The 23,458-nt window shown below is 44.4% G+C and overlaps 1 protein-coding gene across 3 annotated transcripts in view; it reads right to left on the reverse strand.

The window, feature by feature from the left end:
- Nucleotides 1–1,163: 1,163 nt before the first annotated feature.
- MINDY2 (MINDY lysine 48 deubiquitinase 2) overlaps nt 1,164–23,458 on the reverse strand; it is a 257,977-nt gene continuing 235,682 nt past the window's right edge. For all 3 annotated transcript variants that reach the window (XM_033920683.1, XM_033920684.1, XM_033920682.1), the window contains one exon: nt 1,164–2,963. In XM_033920683.1, the coding sequence (XP_033776574.1) occupies nt 2,847–2,963 (117 nt within the window). In that variant the 3' untranslated portion in view covers nt 1,164–2,846. The remainder of the gene's footprint in view (nt 2,964–23,458) is intronic.

A 23,458-nucleotide genomic window follows, 5' to 3' on the forward strand; every position in this document is an offset into this window, starting at 1 on the left:
TTCAAAACACTATCACCTCTGAGGGTGGTCCTCCCCCCCAAACAGCATGTGGTAATTTTCCAGAAAAGGATGCTGTATCTATATATGTACTAATTTTTATATATGGTTATGTTTAATAAACCTTATTGTTTCTAAGTCTGATGTGTACAGTCCCTTCCCCCACTTGTTTTATTCTGGTTTATTTGATGTGGGGTTGCTTTACCTTGTTTTGTCTATTGTAATTTTCTTCCTAGTACATAAACCTCAGCATCCTCTGTTCATTACATTGGGCTAGATTCACTAAGCAAACCGATCGTGTACCAATTGGTTTGCGAGCCCTTTGCGACCCGACTTCCCTCTGACCTGATCATCCTCCGATCCGTGCATGCAAATGAGGGGGAACGACATTCAAATGTAGACAGGAAGCGATTCACTAAAATAAAAAAGCAACACCAACTGGGCTGGCCGATTCAAAGAAAGCGACTGCTGAGGTCCTTTCCGACTGCCCTGATCTCCTGCCCTTCTCTGTACTGCGAGCCCGTGGGCTTGCTGGGCTAGTAAAACCTAAAAAAAAAAAAAGTCACAGCTCTAGACTTAGCTGCATGCGCAGACCATCTACAAAGGTTCTGCGCATGTGTTGGGATCACTCTCTAGTGATCCATGAGGTGGGTGTGGGGGGCGTGTCAACAATAATCCCCATTTGCATGCAGGCCTTTTGTGAATTCATTGGCCTGAATTTAATCGGGCACGGATCGGACACAGAATCGGGGGTTAGTGAATCTAGCCCATTGTTTATAGAACTGGCTTTAGTACTAGAACCTATATTAAATGATTGGCCTTTAGAAGCTGGAAACAAGTGATGGTGTATCAGATATCCTTGTCTTCCATTATGTGAGATCCACAATATAATTTGTGCTATAATGCAGTTTGTAGCTAAAGGTACTGTAAGTAGTTATAAAATTAACCCACCAGGGCTAACACCATGATTATGTTACAACTTTTACATATCATGAAGTTCAGGAAAGTTGAAGCAGAGAAACATGATACTACAATTTATAACAGTGTTACCAAGTGTCAACAAATTTTACTGAATTAGTCAATAATGTGAAGCTAAACAATGACCAATTAAGGTAGCTTTTAGCCTCCATGGTCTGGTCTTACAACAGCTGGCAATGACTGCAGAAACACTTTAATTGGGCACCCTTTAAGTAAAGGTTAGCATGTGTTAACTGCTAAGAAGCCCATAGCTATAAAACAGGCTTTTTGGCAGGTAGTGTACACAAAGCTTTAATAAAAGGGCTAAACTGTTAATAAACTGTTTAATAAAAGGGCTAAACTGTTAGCTGGCCTAGTTTGACCACAGTGCTGCAACACAGGAAACCCAATCTTAAGAACTCAGGTGCATTATGGAAGGCAAGTAGCACTGCTATATTAAGACTTGATGGTGTTAGAGCAACTCAGAAATTTAGTCTCAGATAATACTTTTCTTTCAATCCTCAAGAGCTTGAATTACCTGCAAACACCCATCGGGGAGAGGAATGTATTAAAGCCAAGAGCATAAAGTTCAAGGTCTTTACAGCAGCAAATGGTTCTAAAAAGGTAACTAAATATATTATCAAGTATCACTGCAATTAACAGACTGTTACAAAAACACAGGATCATTTTTCATTCCTCTTAGTCTGCTTTGGTATCTTAAAACTATATGATGTGCCAAGTTTTATTCAGTTCTCATGAATAAATAAAAAATTACTTCTACAAGGAGATTCTTATATTCATAAAAACTCAACACTTACAACTTGGCCTTATCCAGATGTTTGAATTTAACAGCTAGACAGTATGCAGTCTTTGAAACACATATAATACAGTATATTGGTTATTGGAAACCTTTCAGTTAAATTCTGTGCCTAGAGGATTTGCCTTTCAAACAAGCATTGAGAACACATGATCTCTCTCACTATATAGAAATAATTGAAACTGATAATACAGGTATTTTTCAAATAGATAGAGGTGATTATAAAATGGAGATTTTGATAATACTGTTCCATTTGAAAAAGTATAGATATGAACATAGTTATAATTCTGAATTCCCACATAATTCAACAATTATACATAATTTCTTCTCTACTAATTTTTCAGATAGAGAAGTTCATAAATAAAAAAGGAGCTAGAACTGAAGTAAACTATGAATTCATGTCAGACCCTGATCAAATTTGGATATTACATCCACTTTTTTCACTTGTGAAATCTAATTTTCCTTTATGCAACATCCAAGAAGCTTTCATACATCCAAAGGATACACAAATGTAAGTATGAAACTTTATCATGAGATAAAAAAATATATTACCAATAACCCAACATAATCCTAGGTTCAAAAAGAGATATGCGCCCTTGGTTAGAGGACACTTAGAAAGTAGGAATGGTTGCATGCCAAGCCTCACAGATGGCTTGTGTTATGGACAAACAGTTTGTAACATTAATTTAAGATGGAAATTAAACTAGAATTCTACTAGGCTAATGAGCTTCAGGAAGAAACTTGAAAAAAAAAAAAGTCCTCTCTGTTTGAAAAGAAGTAGCTTACAGACTGATAAGTCTTGCGTAATTAATGTCACTATGACATAAAACTTTCCGTGATTTGTGTTGCATGATTGACTCATAAAACACAGCCACACCCAACCTGCAATGTCATCTTTGAATGAACACACTCTGACTTTCAAGAAAGTCTGTGTGATTGTAGCAGTCACCCTTCCTCTTCCAAAGAAAATTAGTGGGGTAGTCAGGCACAGATGGCATGGAACTGGTTGTCTTCATCATTTGCTCATTTTGTTTCTGGGGTCATGAACTTGGCACCAGACAACTTCCATTCTCTGTTACAAAAGAACACAAGCATTCTTTTCTTTTTCTTTCTCCTTCAGCTCTTTCCGCTTGCTGCTCCCAGACTGTCGTCCACTTACTGGTGTGCAAGTTGCAGGCAACTGCTGACCTTGCTGGAAGCAAAAAGATATCTTTTTATGTATCAAGTATGAAAAAAAAACAAATGCAGAGTTTTAAAATATGTACAAAAAGATACAAAACATGTTCAACTTAGAGAAGTTTAAGCATTATTTATGTCTATCTTGTCATTAGCAAGGACTCGGTTTATTCAAGACTTTTTAATTCCTTCTTCTCTTCAAGAGTGCTTTCAACTTCTAACTCCTCTCACCTTACCCATCCCCAACCCTATATGTCATGCCAGTCCCAAGTTGGGACCTGCTCAGAAGAGCTTACAATCTGGTTTATTAAATGTCAAAATAGACAGCACTGCTTATGCCTTTCCATGCTATATAAGTGATAAATAGTAGTAGTATAAGGCAAGTTAATACATCAGGTTAATGTTCAATGCATAAAATATTTACTAACAGGTTAGGTAAAAATTTAGCCTGCTGCGTTAAAAACTTTTATGGAGTTAAACTGATTATCTATTCTGTATTTTCTTTTAATAATATTACCATAAAAAACTGTAGTCTCTTACATTTAGGATGTGACTTTGGAAACCATCTTTTAAAATGAACTCTAGTAGGAATAACTTTCAATTTCTCTGCATGAATACAGAAATGGCAGCAGCCAAGCTTGCACAATTAGCAATACTTTCAAAATTAGAAACAGCTCCTTTATCATACAGGATGCAAATCAGAGAAGAATCGCAGGATTGTTTTGACAAATAGTACCATAAAACAGCCCATTATCTCTTTAACTTTGTGTGTGCATGCAACAGTGCAATAAGGTTTATTATATACAGTATTTCATAAGCATCCTCACTTGTCCAGTGCCTAGCTCTCACATTCCAATTATACTGTTTGGCCACTTGGTTCAGGGTCTTCTCTTGTGGAATTCATTGCCACCTTAGTTACAAGTAATTAAGAAACTTAATTTTATTTATTTTTTTCATAAGTCTGAAGACCTTCCTATTTGGAAAAGCTTTTGGGAGAGAACATTCCATTTCTATACGGCAAACACATCGCAGTTCTATGTGGTTAACAAAGAACTGTGCATTCACAGAGAATTACAAAACAATGGAAACATAAGAACATAAAAACTGCCATCTCCGGATCAGACCTTCGGTCCATCAAGTCTGGCGATCTGCACACGTGGAGGCCCAGCCAGGTGTACACCTGGCGTAATTTTAGTCACCCATATCCCTCTATGCCTCTCGTAAGGAGATGTGCATCTAGTTTGCAATAACCTCTTCTGGGAGAGCATTCCAGGTGTTACGTGAAGCAGAACTTCCTGATATTTGTCCTGGACTTGTCCCCCCTTAGCTTCAGTCCATGTCCTCTTGTCCGTGTCACATTGGACATTGTAAATAATTTTTTTTCCTGTTCTATTTTGTCGATTCCTTTCAGTATTTTGAAAGTCTCGATCATATCCCCTCGCAGTCTCTTTTTCTCAAGGGAGAACAATCCCAGTCTCATAAGTCGTTCCTCGTATTCCAAGTTCTCCATACCTTTTATTAGCTTCGTAGCTCGTCTCTGCACCCTCTCCAGCAGTTTTATTAGGTTGGGAGACCAATGTTGGACACAGTGTTCCAAGTGTGGTCTGCCCATTGCCCTATAAAGCGGCATTATATCTTTCTCTGATCAACTCGTGATTCCTTTATCATGCCTAACATTCTATTTGCTTTCTTTGCCGCTGCTGCGCATTGTGCCGACGGTTTCAGGGTCCTATCAGTACACCCAGGTCCTTTTCTTGTTCGCTCTTACCCAGAGTTGCACCTGACATTCTATACTTGTGTTCCTTGTTCTTTCAGCCTAAATGCATTACTTTGCACTTTTCCACATTAAACTTCATCTGCCATTTCTCCGCCCATTTCTCTGACACAAGTCACTCTGGAGTTCCTCGCTATCCTTCTGTGATCTGATTGCCCAGCATAGCTTTATGTCGTCTGCAAACTTGATGATCTCACTGGATGTTCCTTCTTCTAGGTCATTGATGAAAATATTAAATAAGATGGGCCTAAGTACCGATTTTACAGTGTTCCCTCTAAGGTGAGCGCATGAGCGATCGCTCACTATTTTCAGTGGCGTCGCTCATGCTTCTTCTGGTGTCGCTCACTCGAGCGGAGGTGAGATGCAGCTCCTTTCATGATCCCCGCAATCAGTGGCGTACTAAGTGGGGGGCGGTCCGCCCCTTGTTCTCATTGGTGTAACGCCGGCCCTGCAGCTCCAGACTTCCCCACACCTGCCCCCCTTCAGATCGCTATTATTTTAAATGTTATAGCGGCGGCGCTATATCCATCAGTGGAGACATCTAACCTTGGCCTGCCCCGGAACTCTTACTGCAACAGTGACTTCCTGTTCCTGCCTAGACGGGCGGCTGCTGCAGTAAGAGTTCCGGGGCAGGCCGAGGTTAGACATCTCCACTGATGGATACAGCCCCGCAGCTATAACATTTAAAATAATAGCGATCCGGGGGGGGGGGGGGGGAGAGAAGGTGCGGGGAAGTCCGGAGCTGCAGGGCCGGCATTAGAGGGAGTAAGAGTTGATGGTGCCGCAGGAGGAAGGAAGAAGAGGAACCGAAGCATGGCAATTTTGGGGGAGCAGGTGTGGGGAAGTCCAGAGCTGCAGGGGAGAGTGTTGCGGTACCCAGCTGAAGGGAGAAGGAAGATGAGGGAGGGAATGAAAGGATATGCCAGGGCTTGGAGGGAAGGAGGAAGGTATGCCAGACTAAGGGAAAAGGAAGGGGGAGATGTGAGAGCATGGAGGGGGAGGGAAAGATGGAAGAAAAGGAAAGGAGAGAGATGCCAGAGAATCAGGGAAGGGAAGATACCAGACTATGGGGTGCGAAGGAAAGAAAGGAGAAGAGAGAGATGCCAGAGCATAGGGGATGCGGTGGTGACAGAGAGAAAAAAATGGAGAGGTGGCAGAGCTGGCTGGCTTTGGGGTGGGCAAAATCTGGAAGGCAGTGGGGGGACATAAGGAGGCGGCACTGGGGGCACAAAGGAAGGAGGCACTGGGGGCACTAAGGACATGGGAAGGAAGGAGGGAGGGAATAGAAAGGGGCAATTGTTGGGCCTGAGTGCAGAAAGAAAGAAAGGATACACAGTCAATTAATAGATGTCCCCTTTTGATGAAAAAAATAAATGGTCACGTTACCACTGACTTACTTTCTCTTCAGCAGAGTCAGCATCCGCGCTGAGGTTCAGGAAGGTCCCGCGATGACTCGTCTGCTGGCTCTGCTCTGGAAGAAGTAAGTTACCTCGGAGGGGGTGGACCCGGCAGACGAAGTCATTGCGGGACTTTGCTGCAACTCCCTGCGTCTGCCGGGTCCACCCCCTCCAACGTAACTTACTTCTTCCAGAGCAGAGCCAGCAGACGAGTCATCGTGGGCCCTTCCAGCATGCGGCTGCTGAGTCCGCTCTAGAGCAAGTATGTCAGAGTGGGGTGGATTGGCAGCAGGCAGCTGCAATCATCGCGGGACCTTGCTGCATGAAGGGAGAGAAAGGAGCAGGACTGCTGGAATGGAAGAGTGGTGGAGAGAAAGAAAGGGGGCAGGGTGGTATGGAAGGGTGGTGCTGATGGAATTGATGTACAGAGAAAGGGGAAGGATATTGGAGGGAAAGAAAGGGGGAAGATGCTGATTGAAGAGGGGTGGATGGAGGGAGAAAGGGCAGACATTGGATGGTAGTGGGGAGCCTAAGCTGAATGGAAGTGCAGATGGGAGAGATAAGGGAGCAAATGCCAGAAGGAAATGGGAGAAAGAGGGGAGCAGATGCTGGATGATAAGTGGACAGAGAGAGGAGAAGGTACTAGATGGAAGGGTAGGAGAAAGAGGGTACATGATGGAAGGAGGGGATAAATAAAAGGAGGACACATGAGGGGAGAAAAGGATTGAGTTAGGGAAACACTGGAGGGGTGAGGGAAAGAGGTGGCAAGCTTTAGGTAGACAGTAAAAAAGGACATTGATGAGAGGGTAGTAAGAACATAATCTAGACAGATGCAGAAAATAAATTGAAAAGGGAAATGAGGGAAAAAAGGGAAAGGGATTGCAGAGGAGAGGTGTGGGAGAGGGAAGGAGAGGAGAGAGATGCCAGACCAATGGGGGTGAAAGGAGAGATGGAAGGGGGAGGCATACAGTTTCTGGAAGGGGCATAGAAGGAGAGAAGATGCCATATAGGGGAAGAGAGACGGCAGACAGTGGATGGAAGGAAGAGAGTTACAAGAAGATGAGGAAAGCAGAAACCACAGAAGACAAAGGTAGAAAAAAATTTCTATTTATTTATTGCTTTAGGAGACATGTGTCATTGTTTCTGTGAAGCATTGTATGCAGAGTCCAGCTTCTTGCTGATTCAATTTAATCTTTGTCTATGTATTTTTATTTTATCCCCCCTTTTACAAAACTGTGAAGCGTTTTTTAGCACCAGCCATGGTGGTAGCAGCTCTAATGCTCAGAATTCTATGAGCATTCTGTTACCTCCGTAGCTAAAATCCACACTACAGTTTTGTAAAAGAGGGAGGGGTTAGTTTGTGATTACATATTCCATACTAGGCAAAGGTGTGTTCTGTGTGTTCGAAAGACATAGTTTTCTGTTAGGATTGACGGTGTAGGATTGATCTGTGCTGGTCTGGCTTGTTTAGTTTTACAATGAGTGTATTGATGTACTGTTCACTGCAATATGTAAGATGCTGCTTTTTCCTAGGTACTCATGTGTGACGTGTGGCTTGTTACTAAAAATCATGTTTTTCGTACAGATGGGGGGGGGTGCCAAAAAATGATGGGCCCTGGGTGTTACATATGCTAGGTACGCCACTGTATGTAAAGATACCAGAAAGCTGGCGAAGCAAAAACTTTAAGTAAATTGTTATTCTTCTAAGTTTTGAGTATTTAACCCTCCCACAATCTCACGGGCACTCGTTTCAAGTTTATTGAGATTTTGATTTAAACGCAATATCAAATATTTTCAATGTGTATAACAAAAATAAATTTTGGGAAATAAATAAAACCATTTGAACAATAAACATACAAACATATCCATAGATGATTAAAAAATACATAAGGAGTACAAGGATAAACTACATTTGTTTAAAAATGCGTCCTCCGTGCCTGCTCATAAATTTGTGGAATATGTAAATTGTCGCTCATGCATATATTTTTTTGCACACACCTCATCAATCCTTAGAGGGAACATTGGTACCGAGCCCTGGGGCACACCGCTAGTCACTTTCTCCCAGTCTGAGAACTTCCCATTTATGCCCACTCTCTGCTTTCTGTTCTCCAGCCATTTGCCTATCCATCTTAGTATATGGCTTTGTAGTTTCCTGAGATGTCTTTCATGTGGAACCTTGTCGAACGCTTTCTGGAAGTCCAAGTATATTATGTCCACTGGTTCTCCACTATCAATTTGTTTGTTCACATCCATATTATCCCCCCCTCCCCCCAATTGCTTAAATAAGTAAGTTTTTAAAATTTTCCTATAATGATTATAAGATACATTACAGAGCTTTTTATATTCCACCATAGCCTTTATGAGTTCCAGGTAGCTTACTGGAAGCAAACCAAGTTAAATATTGAAATACAGTACTCCCCCGCTTATTCGCGTTTCAGATTTCATGCCCCCAGTGATTTGCGTTTTTTTCATCCGCAAATTTCCCTCACTCAATCGCGGTTTTTCTTTTATTTTCCTGATGAGAATTAATTTAGAACCATATACTGAACAGTAATTCTTATCTTATCTCTTATTGTCATTACAGAAACTTACTGATACTGTATTCCCGATCACTGCCTTGTTCTTCCCCATGTACCATACAGTCGTCGTTTCTTCATGGTGGCAAGGAAGGTTTTAATGTACATGTCTGAATTGCAGCATCAATGCCATTTCTATGAACTTTGAGAGTCCGAACCATCCCATGTTTCAATCATCCTTTGTGAGCTAAATTTACATATACAAAATGTCTGAAAGCACAGTGGCCAATGAGGATGATTGAAAAGGTTTGGTGGGAGTTTTGAAAGTAGCCAGTCAGTTTAGCTATCTCGATTGTTTCACAAACCGGTGAAAGCCCTAAGATGCCACCCAAACGCCTTCACGGCTCTTTATACAAGAAATTCTCTCCAACACCTTGTGGATGCAATGGATACAGATGATAATTTTACATTAAAGAGTTACTGGCGTAACTTTACAATTGCAATGTGCCTGTCAGTCATCCATGCTGCTCTTAAGGACATGAAAAAGAAAACCCTGTGTATTGATTTTTTTATATTTTACATGGCCTGCTGAAAGAAGCTGTGGCCAGAGTGTGTCCATGACTACAATGGCTTCTCACCAGAAGAAATTCAGCATGAGGCTGTCAATAAGGCCATGAGACTGGCAAAGATACTAGGTGGCAAAGGTTTTGACGACATCACTCAAGATGAGTTCGACAATCTCACTGATGCCCATTCTGAGCCCCTGACAAAAAAGGATTTGTGTGGAGTTAACAAAGTCTGCCAGCGAAGATGAAGGGGAAGCGAAGATCCTGAGGAGGAGCAGGGTCTGACATTGGAACATCTGTCCCAGATTATTAGGACAGCAAGGGAGTTGCAAGGGATGATTGAAGCATGGGATCCCTATATGGTTCGGGCTCTTAAAGTTAATAATGGCATTGATGCTTCCATTCAGACATAAGACCCTCCTTGTCACCATGAAGAAACAACAACAGCAACTTCCCATCACAATGTTCCTCAAACCTATGAAGGAAAGCCAGCACAAAACCACACCAGAAGAAGACCCATCAGAAGATATGACTCCTTCTGATGCTCCCGAAGAAGAGACGCCAACCGAGAAGCTGTAAATCCTCTGCTTTTCTGCTTTCCTGTCCATATCTTCATCATTATTGGTGAGAACACACATTCTACTCTATTTAAATTTGATTTGGAGGGCATATTTAGCCATTTTAGCACCACATCCAATATTCGCAGATTTTCAAAATTTGCAGGTGGTCTTGGAACGGAACCCCTGTGAATTTCGGGGGAGTACTGTAAATCATAAAAACAAACAGTTCAAAATTTTCTTAAAACTGTTTTTAAAAGCTTTCTAAAAACTATAGTTTCCAATCTAAAAGTGAGAGGAAGTTTATTCCAAATAGTTAGAGCTTGATAACTAAAGCACTAAGTTGACGGAATAGCTTAATTGATTTAAGCGATGGAAATTGTAAACAAAATTGATTTTGTTGTATATGACCCTGTCTACCAAAAATTAAGGACACTAACTCCAGCAAATAAGGAGGAGCCAGGCCATGTAAAATATAAAAAAATCAATACACAGAGCTTATAAGTTATCCTAGCAGAAATTGGTAACCAATGTAATTGAACAAAATAAGGTGTAACTAACTGCAATATTTTGAACAGTTTGTAATCTCTTTAGGAGTCTAGTAGTACACCCAAGATAAACTTATAATAATCCAATTATGAAAGAATTAATGATGACCACTAGTGAAAATATTGAAATATCAAAATATTTTCTGACTAATCTTAATTTCCTTAAAAACCCAAAAACATACTAACATTGGCCCTGGCAAATGGCCATTTAGTTAAGTGTTGCTGTTCTTTTTATCTAATATTTTGTAAATATATATACTTTCTTATTTATATAAAAAAAATTTCATTATGAATTTAAATAAATTATGAAATATAAAATTTTTTTATCCTAGTTAGAATAAATTGAACAAGGGAGATTTAAGGGTGGGATGGAGGATTGTTGTAAATCAGGGGTGTCCAACCTTTTGGCTTCCCTGGGCCGCATTCTCTGAAAAAAAATGTTTCTGGGGCCGCACAAAAGCTGCAGCAAGACAGAAAAGGGAGCCAGCAAGATGGTAAACACACGGGGGCAGCAGAGGAAAACACTACATTGCCCTCGGGCCGCAGGTTAGACACCTCTGTTGTAAATGATTATATGGCACTGCTTTAAGCCAGAATGAGAACTTGAAATAACATATATGTTATTATAAGAGGTTCTATGCACTGAGCTTGTGGCCTTTAGTATTGAAACATTTTTATTGAAATTTTGCAAAACAAACATAGATGCATGGGACAACACAAACCAAGTACCCCAATCCTCCCCCTAACCCCAAGCCCTAAACTCCCACAGCACCCCAAGAGAAGAGCTGGCCCCGGATCTGCTTGACCATCAGACTAAAACAAACTGGGAATCTGTACTCTGATAATTCCCTCACTAAGCTTGTGGCCTTTGTATGATACTCCATCCTCCTAGTTTATTGATTTATTCATTGATCTATTACTTGGGAAAGTTGATATGATAGGGGGGGTTGGTGGAGTGTTATTTACTCTACTATTATTGCTGGGGTATTGGTTTGGGGGGGAAGTTGCTTGGGGATTGGGTGGGAGAAGGGGATGGGGTTGTTCTTCACAGCTTTATCTGAATCTCTGCCTTTTGTGTGCCTTCAGATGGTACCTTTCCTCCAGGTACAGGATCCTGGAAAGGTTTTTTTGGGGGGTAAATCACAGGGAGAGGATAGTAGAGATCCTGGATCACAGGGATGAGGAGGAAAGATAAAAAAAGATATATTCCAGACTTCGTGGGATGAAAGGGGAGGGTGGAGAGATACCAGACCATGGGGAGAGGATGGGGAAGAAAAGAGATGTTGGACCACTGGAGGGAAGGAGAGATGCCTACCAGACCAGGGTAGGGAGAAGGAAAGGACAGATACCAGACCATGGTAGAGGGAAGGTGGGGATAGATGCCAGACTGTGGGAAGGGGAGAAGGGAAGGAGAGAGATGTCAGACTACTGGGAGGGGGAGGGAAGAAGAGAGAGATGAGAGGGATAAAAGGAGCTCTCAGGGAAGACAAGAACATAAGAACATAAGAACATAAGAACATAAGAAGTTGCCTCCGCTGAGGCAGACCATAGGTCCATCCTGCTCAGCGGTCCGCTCCCGCGGCGGCCCATCAGTCCCATTGACTGAGCAATGGTCTATACCTATCTATACCCCCCAATCCCTTTTTCTTCTAGGAATCTATCCAAACCTTCTTTGAAACCATTTAGTGTTTTCTTGTCTACAACAGCCTCTGGGAGCGCGTTCCATGTATCTACCACCCTCTGAGTGAAAAAGTACTTCCTAGCGTTTGTTCTAAACCTGTCCCCTTTCAATTTCCCCCAATGCCCCCTTGTGCTTGTGGTGCCCCTTAATTTGAAAAATCTGTCCCTGTCTACTTTTTCTATGCCCTTCAGGATCTTGAAGGTTTCTATCATGTCTCCTCTAAGTCTTCGCTTCTCCAGGGAGAAAAGTCCCAACTGCTTCAATCTGTCGGTATATGGGAGATTTTCCATTCCCCTTATCAGTTTGGTTGCTCTTCTTTGTACTCCCTCAAGTACCGCCATGTCTTTCTTGAGGTACGGCGACCAGTACTGGACACAGTACTCCAGATGCGGCCGTACCATTGCACGATACAGCGGCATGATAACTTCCTTCGTCCTGGTTGTAATACCCTTCTTAATGATACCCAGCATTCTGTTTGCTTTCCTAGAGGCTGTGGCGCATTGCGCCGATGCCTTCAGTGTTGCGTCTACCATCACTCCCAGGTCTCTCTCCAGGTTACTAACCCCTAGTGGTGTTCCCCCCATTTTGTATGTGAACATCGGGTTCTTTTTCCCCACGTGCATGACCTTGCATTTCCCCACGTTGAAGCTCATCTGCCATTTTTCGGCCCACTTTTCCAGCTGCGTTAGATCCTTTTGGAGATCCTCGCAGTCTTCCTTGGTTTGAGCCCTGCTGTATAGTTTGGTGTCATCTGCAAATTTAATGACTTCACACTTAGTTCCCGCCTCTAGGTCATTTATGTAGATATTGAACAAGAGCGGTCCCAGCACCGACCCCTGCGGAACTCCGCTCGTGACCCCTTTCCAGTCTGAGTAGTGGCCCTTTACGCCAACCCTCTGCTTCCTGTTTGACAGCCAGTTTTTGATCCATCGGTGGACCTCCCCTTGTACCCCGTGGTTCCATATCTTTTTAAGCAGTCTCTCGTGTGGCACCTTGTCGAAGGCTTTTTGGAAGTCAAGGTAAATGATGTCTATAGATTCCCCTTTATCCACCTGGCTGTTCACGCCCTCAAAGTACAATAAGTTTGTGAGGCATGACCTACCCTTACAGAAGCCATGTTGACTTGGTTTTAGCTGCCCATTTTTTTCGATGTGCTCACAGATGCCGTCTTTAATCAGTGCCTCCATCATCTTTCCCGGGACTGAGGTCAGGCTCACCGGCCTGTAGTTTCCCGGGTCCCCCCTTGCGCCCTTTTTGAAGATGGGCGTGACATTTGCTATTTTCCAATCCTCCGGGATCTCTCCGGTTTTTAAGGATAGGTTGCATATCTGTCGAAGTGGCTCCGCTATTACGTCTTTTAGTTCCTTGAGTACCCTTGGGTGAATGCCATCCGGACCCGGCGATTTGTCGCTCTTTAGTCTGTCAATCTGCTTGAGTACATCCTCTTGGCTTACCTCTAAATTGACCAGCTTATCCTCTTGGTCTCCTATTACGATCTCCTCGGGTTCTGGAATGTTGGTTATATTCTCCATCGTGAAGACTGACGTGAAGAACTCATTTAACCTGTCAGCTATCTCTTTCTCTTCTTTTACAACTCCCTTTCGGTCTCCATCGTCCAATGGTCCCACTTCTTCTCTCGCCGGTTGCTTCCCCTTCACGTATCTGAAGAACGACTTGAAGTTTGTTGCTTCCTTTGCCAGTCTCTCTTCGTATTCTCTTTTTGCTTTTCTAATCACTCGGTGACACTCTTTCTGGTGTTCTTTGTGCCTTTTTTGGTTCTCCTCTGTTTGATCTTTTTTCCATTTTCTGAACGATGCTTTCTTGTCGCTTATCGCCTTCTTCACTGCACTTGTTATCCACACTGGGTTTTTTGTTCTATTTTTTTTGCACCCTTTTCTGAACTTGGGGATGTATATGCTTTGTGCTTCGTGCACAGTCTCCTTGAGTAAGGTCCAGGCTTTTTCTACGGATTCCGTCTTCCCTATGTTGCCTTTGAGCTTCTTTCCCACCATTTTTCTCATGGCATCATAATTTCCTTTTTTGAAGTTGAGTGCCGTCGTTGTGGTTCTTTTCCCCTTTGATGATCCAATTTCAAGCTTGCACTGGATCATGTTGTGATCGCTGTTACCTAGTGGGGGTAATACCGCCACCTCCTTTGCTGGCCCCCCTAGTCCGTTAAAGATTAGGTCAAGAGTGGCATCGCCCCGTGTTGGTTCCGTGACCAGCTGCTCCATGAAACAGTCCCTCGTGACTTCTATGAATTTTATCTCTCTTGCGCAGTTTGAGTGCCCAATACTCCAGTCTATCCCAGGATGGTTGAAGTCCCCCATCACCACCACATTTCCGCTTCTGCATACCTGTTTCAGTTCAGCCTCCATCTCCTGGTCGATTTCTTCCGGTTGTCCAGGTGGGCGGTAGTACAGACCCAGTTTAATGTCTGCTCCTGCTCCTCCCTGTAGCTTAACCCATAGTGATTCCAGGCCATCCGCCCGTACTGTTGTTTCCGTCCTGGCTGATGGTATGGAGTCTTTTATGTACAGCGCTATTCCTCCACCCTTTTTATGTGTCCTGTCTCTCCTGTATAGTTTGTACCCTGGTATGGCCACATCCCATTGATTGTCCTCGGTCCACCACGTTTCTGTGACTCCAATTATGTCTAGGTCCTTATTGCTGGCTGTGATTTCCAGTTCTCCCATTTTGGCCCTCAGGCTCCTAGCATTTGTGTATAGGCAGTTTAAGACCCAGTTTTTTGTCCTCTCTCTTTGTTTCCCTTGTGCTTTGGTATTCCTGCAGTTTCCCTCATGGTTTGCCAGCCCCTGAGCTTCGTCCTCCTCCTGTTGTGTGTGTGTGACGTCCTCTGCCTGTTTCCCCTGCGCCTCCTGCTCTCCTAATTCCCACTCAGTCCTGGGCTCTTTTTCACAATGACTTTGCCCCTCTGTTTCCTGTTGTTCTGTATTGGTCCCGCTTACCTGGTCCATTTGTGCCCTCGATCCCTGCAATGCGTCTTTAGGTCCTTTTTCAACCCATACACCCTCAGACCCTAGTCCTCTTTTACAATGTCCCAGTTCAGTATCTTTGTCAGGTACTGATGTCCGATGTGTCGAGGTCAGGTCGACTATCGGCTTTCCCCTTCTTCTCAGTTTAAAGCCAAGTCTATGACGTTCTGGACGTTGCGTGCCAGCATCCTCGTCCCAGCTGTGCTAAGGTGCAGTCCATCTCTTCTGTAGAGCTTGTTCTTCCCCAAGAAGGTAGTCCAGTTCTTAACAAAGTGGAAGCCCTCCTCCTCGCACCATCTCCTCAGCCAAAAGTTAATTGATTGTAGTTCGCTCTGTCTCTTTGTGTCCGCTCTCGGTACTGGCAAGATCTCTGAGAAGGCTATCTTCCTTGTCCTTAGTCTCAGTTTCCTCCCCAGGGTCCTGAACTGGTCTGTTAGTGTAGTCCTGTTGAAGTTTCTCCTGCTGATATCGTTGGTTCCGATGTGGATCACTACTGCTGTCTCCTCCGTCTCGGCTCCCTCCAGGATCCTCTCGATATTGTTGATGATGTCTTTTGTTCTTGCCCCCGGGAGACATGTTACCAGTCTGTCCTCTCTCCCTCCGGCTATGTGACTGTCTACTCCTCTCAGGATTGAGTCCCCGACCACAATAGCCGATCTCCCCTTCTTCAATTGTCTCTCTGGTCTCAGATCTGTGTCATATGTGTAGTCCGTTTGTCCGTTCTCTGGGCTCTGCTGTGTCTCCGCCCCTGGTCTCAGGTCTGTGTCATCTGCGCAGTTCGCTAGTCCTTTCTCCTGGCTCTGATGGATCTCCTCCCCCTCTGCCTGCCCAGGTCCTCCGCAAGGTCCTAGTTCCATGGTGTCTGGTGATTCCTGTCGTCCAACTGTCGGTTCCCTCCTGGTGTGTTGGTGGTCCTGTGCCTCTGCCATCTTGCAGGCCTCATCAATGAATTTCTCGAGCTCCCTAACTTGTTCTGCGATGTGGCTTTCTCTGGCGGTGTCCACGGTTGTCCAACACTGTTCTTCCAGGGTGCACAGTCCCTCCAGTTCTTGTACTCGAACCTGCAGTCTCCCGACCTCCTTCTTCAGGCTATCCAGTTCCTGACATCGATTGCAAATGTATACCTGCCTCCCGGAGGGGAGGTAGTCATACATATGGCACTCGATGCAGAAAACTGGGTAGCTCCCCTGGGTTCCTGTAGCCTCCATTCCTGTAGCCTCCGTGATTTGGGAGCGGTGCCTGACGTGCAGTTATCTGAAAAAGTAGAGAGAGAGAAAGTGATAAGAGGAGAATAGAATTTTTTTTTTTTTTTTTTATTTTTTTTTTTTCTTTTAAGGTTAGAAGTTATTGAGGTTAAAAGTTAGAAGTTGGATTTAGATTTGCTGCTGGGCTGCCTGGGCTCCTTCACAGGCTTCCTTCGCAAAGGCGCTCTCGCTAAGGCGAGCGCCTTTACCGCTCGCCTTCGCCGCGCGCCGAACGGCTGGGCGCCGTTGGCTCCCTTCTACTTAAAGGGGAGCCCGGGCGCCGATGCGACCTATGACGCGACGGGGGGGGGCGGAGCTAACTCTCGCCGCGACCCCGGGTCTTTCTGCCTGCTTCCTGCCCTCGCTGTCTCTCCTGCTATCTCCGGCCCCTGCCCTGCAACAGCCGAACCTGCTGAAAAAAGAAAAAAAGAAACGCAAGGCAAAAACCGCTGAGGTCTGCCTCGTGCCCTGGCTTCCCTTCTACTTAAAGGGGAGCCCGGGCGCCGATGCGACCTATGACGCGACGGGGGGGGGGCGGAGCTAACTCTCGCCGCGACCCCGGGTCTTTCTGCCTGCTTCCTGCCCTCGCTGTCTCTCCTGCTATCTCCGGCCCCTGCCCTGCAACAGCCGAACCTGCTGAAAAAAGAAAAAAAGAAACGCAAGGCAAAAACCGCTGAGGTCTGCCTCGTGCCCTGGCTTCCCTTCTACTTGCATAGCATAGCAGAGAGATTAAATGAATTATTTGCCTTGGTCTTCACTGGTGGGGGGGGGAGAGACAGAAAAGAGGGCAATGATGAAAGGGGAAAGAATGGGCAGATATAGGTGCAAACAGTACAGAAGGGGGAGAGAAAGAAGGCAGAGTCAATGAAAGACTGGGAATAAAGGGAAGTAAAATAGGAGAGCAAGGGTGAGGGAAAGAGATGGAAAGCTGCTGGTAGATCATAAAAAAAGAGGGAACTTGAAGACTAGATAGTAAGAATGAGTTAAATCTGGACATAGAGGTAGAAAAATAAATTGAAAAACGCCAAAAGGAAAAGGAGGCGAGAAATCCTAGAGAGACTTAAGACGGAGGAAAGCAGAAACCAGAGAAGAGAATGGCCAGAACATAAAGGTAGAAAAATAATTGTATTTTAAATTCAGGATAAAGTAGTGTGGTACCCGTGTTTATAAGGGTTAATAAATATCATCTTAATTCTATTTTCTATTTATATCGACTCATTGAACTAATTTCAATACATTTTTGACCAACTGTCAAGAGACCAAAACCGGTCAGGACAACTTACTGTCTTGACCTGGGGAAGGGGGTGTTGGCTTCTGAGTGCTAGCTGAAAAATGTTTTGAAATCCTTTCAATTAAAAAAAAAAAAAAAAATCAATCTTATTTTCCATAATTCTTAATTTGTAATGCACAGTGTGCATAATACCATCAGGGTAATGTAACAGAAAATATTTGCTCACATCAACTCAGTCCTTTGGCTCACAATTTTTTTTTGCTCACATGAACTTAGTCCTTAGAAGGAGGTCACGTGATGTGCTGAGCAGAGGCAGACATGCTTTTCTCTGCTTGCTGCTCCCCAATGCTATCTACTCCTTTAACACCACCAAACGGCCATATACAGACACAGACCGTGCAAGTCTGCCCAGTACTGGCCTTAGTTCTTCAGTCCTTATACTCTACTTCTCCCTTTGTTTTTTGCAGCACCCTGCATTTTTTAGTATTAAATATATTAGCTGTCAAACTCTAGACTATTTTTCAATCATTATTAGATCCTTCATGTTTTCTATACTTTTATGTTCAAATAATTTTTATTGAACAAAGGTACAGCATACTCTTGCAGATACAAGGAAGCTCAAAAACATTTTTCAAAAAGAACCCAACTCATTCCCCATCAATCCCCCCCCCCCTTATATGTTCTTCAACCAGCAAATAAGAGTACTAACAGTAAGGACACAGTAGGATTAGTGAGAACAAGGAACAAGTCATCTGCGAATGCCAATATTTTAACTTCAGTAAGTGGGTCGAGAGCTTTTGACCACTGAGATGCGAGAGCCCATTGAAGGGTCCTGAGATGAAGCCTCGTAAACAGCGTAACATGCACCATGGAAGCCATGTGACCCAGGAGCACTATCATTTGTCTGGCCGAGATTGATGGAAGATGGTAAGTCTGATCGCAAAGCTGAATCAAATTGTCTTGTCTTTGCTGAGGGAGAAACACCTTGAGATGAATTGTGTTTAACAGAGTTCCGATAAAATGTAGATTCTGAGAGGGTTGAAGTTGGAATTTGCAAAAATTGATTTCAAAGCCAAACTTCTGGAGGAAGAGAATTGTCAACTGAGTCGCTGCCATCACCCCTTACAAACCACCCTAAAACTGCTAGGAATAACTATCGCCAGATGCTGCACCATGCAACCGCAAATCAATAAAACAATACAAAAGTCATTCTTAGTCATGAGAAACTTAAGACAAGTTCAGAAATTCTTCGAGAAAACTCAATTCCAGCTCATAGTTCAGTCCTTAATACTAGGCCTACTTGACTACTGTAATATCCTCTACCTCCCATGCCCTACAACCATAACAAAACAACTACAAACTATCCAAAACACAGCACTAAGACTCATCTACTCATTAAAGAAACATGATCACATTACAGAAGCATATCTCCAATCGCACTGGCTTCCGATCCCAGCAAGAATACAATTTAAATTCTACTGCCTACTATTTAAGACTTTATATGGAGACAGTCCAAACTACCTGAATAAATGCCTCATCCACAACACTGCAACCAGACATAGGAAAACTCACACCCCATTCTCATACCCCCCAATTAAGGAGGTCAAACGGAAAAACTATATGATGGCCTCCTGGCCACTCAAGCAGCCAAACTAGACAACCAAATCGCCAATCTACTGACGGCATCCCTCAACTACAAGACTTTTAGAAAAGAAATAAAGACCATACTCTTCAAGAAAACTCTGAAAAAAGAAATAATACCGCAAGTCTCAAACTCCACCTCTCACTAAAGCCAACTACCCCAAACAAATAACCTTACCCATTTCTTACTCTTTTTGAAAATGACCAATTTTTTTTTTTTTTTTGTAAGTTCTTGTAATACATCTTGGATAATTATTTTGTAATCCGCCTTGAACTGCAAGGTAATGGCGGAATAGAAATCCCTAATGTAATGTAATGTAATGTAATGTTGTGTAATGTAATGTTGTGTAATGTAATGTTGGGTCCTTAATCAGCCAATCGTCCAGATAGGGAAACACCTGGAAGCCCTGAGCCCTCAACGCTGCTACCGCTACAACCAGGCACTTGGTGAATATTCTGGAAGAGGATGTAAGGCCAAAAGGTAGGACTCTGTATTGGTACTGATGCTGCGCCACCTGAAATCTGAAAAATTTTCAGGAGAATGGATACAATGGAATATAAGCTTCTTTCAGATCTAAAGTATAGCTAGTCATTGTGATCTAAGAGGGGATATAAAGTTGCTAGGGACAACATACAAAACTTTTCCTTCACTAAAAACCTGTTCAGGCCCCTGAGGTCTAAGATTGGATGCAGACCTCCCATCTTCTTTGGAACTAGGCAATATCAGGAGTAAAATCCCTGATTCCTTTGGAGAGGTGGAACCTCTTCTATTGCATTGAAAAGAGATTCTATCTCTTGAAGAAGGGATGCTTGTTGAGGTTTGAAAGAGGACTCTCTTTGAGGATAATCTGGAGGCATAGTGATGTAGTGAACAGAGTATCCCTCTCAAATGACTTTTAGAACCCAGAGGTCTGTGGTTATTAATTTCCAATGGTGACAATAAAACCAGAGCCAACCTCCAACTGTTTGAGGCAGAGGCTGGGAAAGAGGAACAGCGGCTATGCTCTCTAGAAGCTCGTCAAAATGACTGAGCAGGCTTTGAAGGAGCTGCTGATTGAGTTTTCTGAGGATGCTGTTGCTTTTGCTTTTTCTGCTACAGTCGAAGAAAAACGCCTTTGATATGAAAGATTAAAAGATTTAGAAGTTAAAGGCTTAGGCTTGGATTTAACCAAAGCATCCTAATGTTTCTCATAGTCATTGAGCTTTTGTGTAGCGTTTTCAAAAATGTCACCAAGCAGGGAATGTTAGCTAATCTGTCCTGAAGATTGATATCTATATCTGAGACTCTTAATCATAATAATAATAATAATAACAGTTTATATACCGCAATACCGTTAAGTTCTATGCGGTTTACAAAAGATTAGTGGAGTACAAGTTGAGTTGACGTACAAGTTGAATTAACTTAAGGGATGTGGGGAACAATGGGGAGAAAGGGCAAGGGAGGGGAAAGAGGGAAGTGGGTTAACTGTCTAGGTATTTCAGGAATAGGTGGGTTTTGAGGCGTTTCCTGAATACCTCATAAGTGGTGGGCAATAGGAGTTGTTCTAGGTCTTTACCCCATAGAGCAGCCTGATGTGAGAGAAGATGTCTCATGGTCACTGATATAGCTGAGGCTCTGGATGATAATTCAAAGGCATCACAAGCTGATCTCGCCATATAGCTAAGGTACGGGTGTGAAATATATGATGAAATTCCTGCAGATGTTGAGAAAGAATGTATCTATCAAAAGAAGAATTTTTGAACCAGATGCTCGATATAGCAGGATATATAGAAATTGCAATTTAGTACTCTGTTCGCTAACATGGAATTTTGGTACAGGCGACATCCAAATTTGTCTATAGTGCACCCTTCATGCACTGGTGGCACTGAGGCATAGACTTTTGATGGAGTAGATTTTTTCAACGTCGACTCCACCACTAATGGCTGGTGCTGAAGCTGTGATTTGTCAGAATCTGGTGAAGGAATGATCTTACACAGAGAGTCTAATTTTCTAGGAGCCACTGTAATGGTGAGGGGCATTTCCCAATTCTTGTGAAGTCTCTTTAAGAATACCATGTAAAGGCCTGGACATTGATGGAAAGACCACGTCAGCCAAATCAAACTGAATGGCTGAGAGGAAAAAAACAAAGCCCTCTGGCAAAAGCCATGAGAAAAAGAAAGAAAAGAAAAAAAGACTTTTCTCTTTTTTTTTTTAGAAAAAATATTTAAAAGAAAAACGCGTGAACGGGAAGGTAAACGCCAAAAATATGAACAATGTTCACAGACACGAATTCTTAGCTCCTTGAAAAACTAAACTAAGAACTGAGGAGCTGCAAGTTTACATCAGACAGGAAAGCACTTAAACATTCGTGGTGCGGGTAGTTCGCGAACTTTCTCAAGTTGTTAAAGTGGCGATGTACTTTTAAACCTATCCATACTGGAGCTCCATGGATGATATCACCCACATTTGAGAATATGCTACCTGCTTGTCCTGGGATAATCTGTATTCCCTCTAAGCTGGGCACATGAGCAGTCGCTCATACATTCAAGGAGCATCGCTCATAAAAATACAGTGGTGCCTCGCATAACTGACGCCTCGCACAGCGAACGCTGCGCACAACGAACTTTATGTCTTGATCCGTACAACGAACTTCGTTTCACACAACGAAGTCGCCCGAGCTGCATCCTTCCGCGCAGGCACTGCGCTTAACTGCCCTCTCTCCGCCTGGTTCCCTCTTGCCCCCCCGACTCCCCGACACGATCGGGGCAAAAAGGAGCCCAAGCCCTCTTGCCCCGCCGATTCCCCAACTCCCCACACAATATCGGGCCAGGAGGGAGCCCAAGTCCTCCTGGCCACGGCGACCCCCTAACCCCACCCTGCACTACATTACGGGCAGGAGGGATCCCAGGCCCTCCTGCCCTCGACGCAAACCCCCCCTCCCCCCAACGACCGCCCCCCCCCAAGAACCTCCGACCGCCCCCCCAGCCGACCCGCGACCCCCCTGGCCGACCCCCACGACACCCCCAACCCCCTTCCCCGTACCTTTCTGTAGTTGGCCGGACAGACGGGAGCCAAACCCGCCTGTCCGGCAGGCAGCCATCGACGGAATGAGGCCGGATTGGCCCATCCGTCCCAAAGCTCCGCCTACTGGTGGGGCCTAAGGCGCCTGGGCCAATCAGAATAGGCCCGGGAGCCTTAGGTCCCTCCTGGGGGCGGGGCCTGAGGCACATGGGCCCAACCTGACCATGTGCCTCAGGCCCTGCCCCCAGGAGGGACCTAAGGCTCCCGGGCCTATTCTGATTGGCCCAGGCGCCTTAGGCCCCACCAGTAGGCGGAGCTTTGGGACGGATGGGCCAATCCGGCCTCATTCCGTCGATGGCTGCCTGCCGGACAGGCGGGTTTGGCTCCCGTCTGTCCGGCCAACTACAGAAAGGTACGGGGAAGGGGGTTGGGGGTGTCGTGGGGGTCGGCCAGGGGGGTCGCGGGTCGGCTGGGGGGGCGGTCGGAGGTTCTTGGGGGGGGGCGGTCGTTGGGGGGAGGGGGGGTTTGCGTCGAGGGCAGGAGGGCCTGGGATCCCTCCTGCCCGTAATGTAGTGCAGGGTGGGGTTAGGGGGTCGCCGTGGCCAGGAGGACTTGGGCTCCCTCCTGGCCCGATATTGTCGGGGAGTTGGGGAATCGGCGGGGCAAGAGGGCTTGGGCTCCCTTTTGCCCCGATCGTGTCGGGGAGTCGGGGGGGCAAGAGGGCTTGAGCTCCCTCTTGCCCCGATCGTGTCGGGGAGTCGGGGGGGCAAGAGGGCTTGAGCTCCCTCTTGCCCCGATCGTGTCGGGGAGTCGGGGGGGCAAGAGGGCTTGAGCTCCCTCTTGCCCCGATCGTGTCGGGGAGTCGGGGGGGGCAAGAGGGCTTGAGCTCCCTCTTGCCCCGATCGTGTCGGGGGTGCCAGGGACCACACGGAGTCACCCACCGTACCACCCGATTCGGGTAAGCGCAGGTATCGGTGGGTGGCTTATTTGCGGGGGGGTGCCTTATTTTACATTTTTTTCTAAAAAGGGGGGGCTGTCTTATTTGATGGCCCTGCCTTATCATCGGGGAAACACGGTAGGAAAAAAAAAAAAAAAATGAACAGTTAAGTCCCAGTTTTTGCCGCTGAGACTCTGCCCTCTCACTGTAAAATTAGACTCTACTTAGTCTGTCTTTAAATTTAAAAAATGTGTGTTGTTTTAAAAAACAATTATGTTTTTAGATGTATCTAAATAAAAATAATAACCAAAAATTTATCTTTTTTTATGTCATCTTAGCATATTTTATGCTACAGAACGAATTATTTTTTTTAACATGTATTGTTATGGGAAAACGCGTTTCACATAACGAACTTTTCGCAT

The sequence above is a fragment of the Geotrypetes seraphini genome, chromosome 14 (assembly GCF_902459505.1).
Source record: "Geotrypetes seraphini chromosome 14, aGeoSer1.1, whole genome shotgun sequence".
In the NCBI taxonomy this organism is placed as follows: domain Eukaryota; kingdom Metazoa; phylum Chordata; class Amphibia; order Gymnophiona; family Dermophiidae; genus Geotrypetes; species Geotrypetes seraphini.